The sequence below is a fragment of the Galeopterus variegatus genome, unplaced genomic scaffold (genome assembly GCF_000696425.1).
Source record: "Galeopterus variegatus unplaced genomic scaffold, G_variegatus-3.0.2 Scaffold4595, whole genome shotgun sequence".
Classification (NCBI taxonomy): Eukaryota; Metazoa; Chordata; class Mammalia; order Dermoptera; family Cynocephalidae; genus Galeopterus; species Galeopterus variegatus.
This window is the reverse complement of record NW_007730706.1, coordinates 93,066-94,558: the sequence shown is the minus strand read 5'-3', so window position 1 is coordinate 94,558 and position 1,493 is coordinate 93,066. Positions and strand designations below refer to the sequence as shown.

Genomic DNA, 1,493 nt, shown 5'->3' with positions numbered 1-1,493 from the left:
ATTTTACTACCTTCAGAAGCCACTTTGTCTCCCATGATCCTTTCTAGGACACCTCGTGGGAGTTTCTCGAAAGCTTCATTGGTAGGAGCAAAGAGTGTGAAGTGACCATCTCTTCCAAGGGCCTCCAATATGTCAGATGTGATGGCAGCTGCCTGAAACACAAATGTGCTTTTCAGAGGCTTGAATATGGTAAATCCCAAAGAAAATTACAGCACACTTAGCCTAGGCTGACGTGAAGGAGTTTATTCCTTCATTACAGAAGTTTTTCCTTGTTAGGTCTTTAAAACATTACTTTTTGGCCCAACCAACTAAACCTTTTCCAACGTTTCTCAAACTGTGTTTGTAAGAATGGGAATTCTGCCAATATCTGTGTGGCTGTTGCAATATCCAGCAGTACATATGATAACAGAGATGAACACGTTTTGAATGAACTAAATACACAACAGCCAGATAGCTAACCATTCCATATCTATCATGTCCACATAAATACTATTATTTCATATGAGAAGACGATTTCTTCTTTTTAAAATGAGAATAGTTTCATTTTAAGAAATATATAGTTACATTTCAGCCAGATTTGTTTAATAGCATTATTATTGTTCTTAGATTTTGACAGGGAAAGAGGAGGGATTTTAATGATCCAAGACAATTTGCTCTTGTACTTACTCTAAAAGAGGAAAGATCATCTTCTGCTTCAATAAAGTCCTGAATCGAGTTACCAATTTGTGTAAGAACACGGTCAATGACATGTACAACACCATTTGTTGCAATCTGGTTTCCATGGATAATTCGTGCACAGTTAACAGTGACCACCTATAATTATTTAGGAAATTGAAGTGCTAAAATCAGAGCTATCCATTGACCAATGAGACCCATTTTCAGGTTTTCATTTATACTTGTAAATGCAGCATAAAGGAATCTACATTCTGAATATAAATGCTGTGAATGAAGACTTACATATTGCTATATCTAAAAAATAAATTGTAAGAAAAAATGGAACCAGTTGAGAACCCAACTCCGGTCACACACAACATATCTAGAAGCATACACCAAAAGAATTTTTTCATTTGATTTATTGCTTTTATTCCTCTCTTTCTTTGATATAGTCATAAACTATGTATAATGTAGGTAGATGAATTACATAATGAAGGCTTATTAGTCCTGAAATAAGTTCTGAGAGAGAAAAACTAATAATTAGTGCATAAAAACAATCAGTTCTATTATGATGACTTCCTAACTCTTGTCTCATTGCTGACATTTTTTGACTATTGAAAGGGTCCTATGACCCTGTTGGCAGTTTCCCACAAAGACTTATCCAAACACACAGGAGCCCCAGTCAGTATTAGTATAGTAGCCAGAGGGTGAAGGAAAGCCAGAAGGTGAACATTCATTCTCTGATTATTCCTTTTACTATATATGAAAAAAATATTTCAAACACATCAACTACTAAAATTCCTTTTTTTTAGAACACCTAAGTCTACTGTCAATGAAGT

The 1,493-nt window shown here is 34.9% G+C and overlaps 1 protein-coding gene across 2 annotated transcripts in view; it reads right to left on the bottom strand.

Moving 5' to 3' along the window:
* Positions 1-1,493, bottom strand: part of POSTN (periostin, osteoblast specific factor) — a 35,775-nt gene that overhangs the window by 24,364 nt on the left and 9,918 nt on the right. For both annotated transcript variants that reach the window (XM_008587921.1, XM_008587922.1), the window contains exons 5-6: positions 667-813; positions 11-152 (exon numbers count right to left, since the gene is read on the bottom strand). In XM_008587921.1, the coding sequence (XP_008586143.1) occupies positions 11-152; positions 667-813 (289 nt within the window). The remainder of the gene's footprint in view (positions 1-10; positions 153-666; positions 814-1,493) is intronic.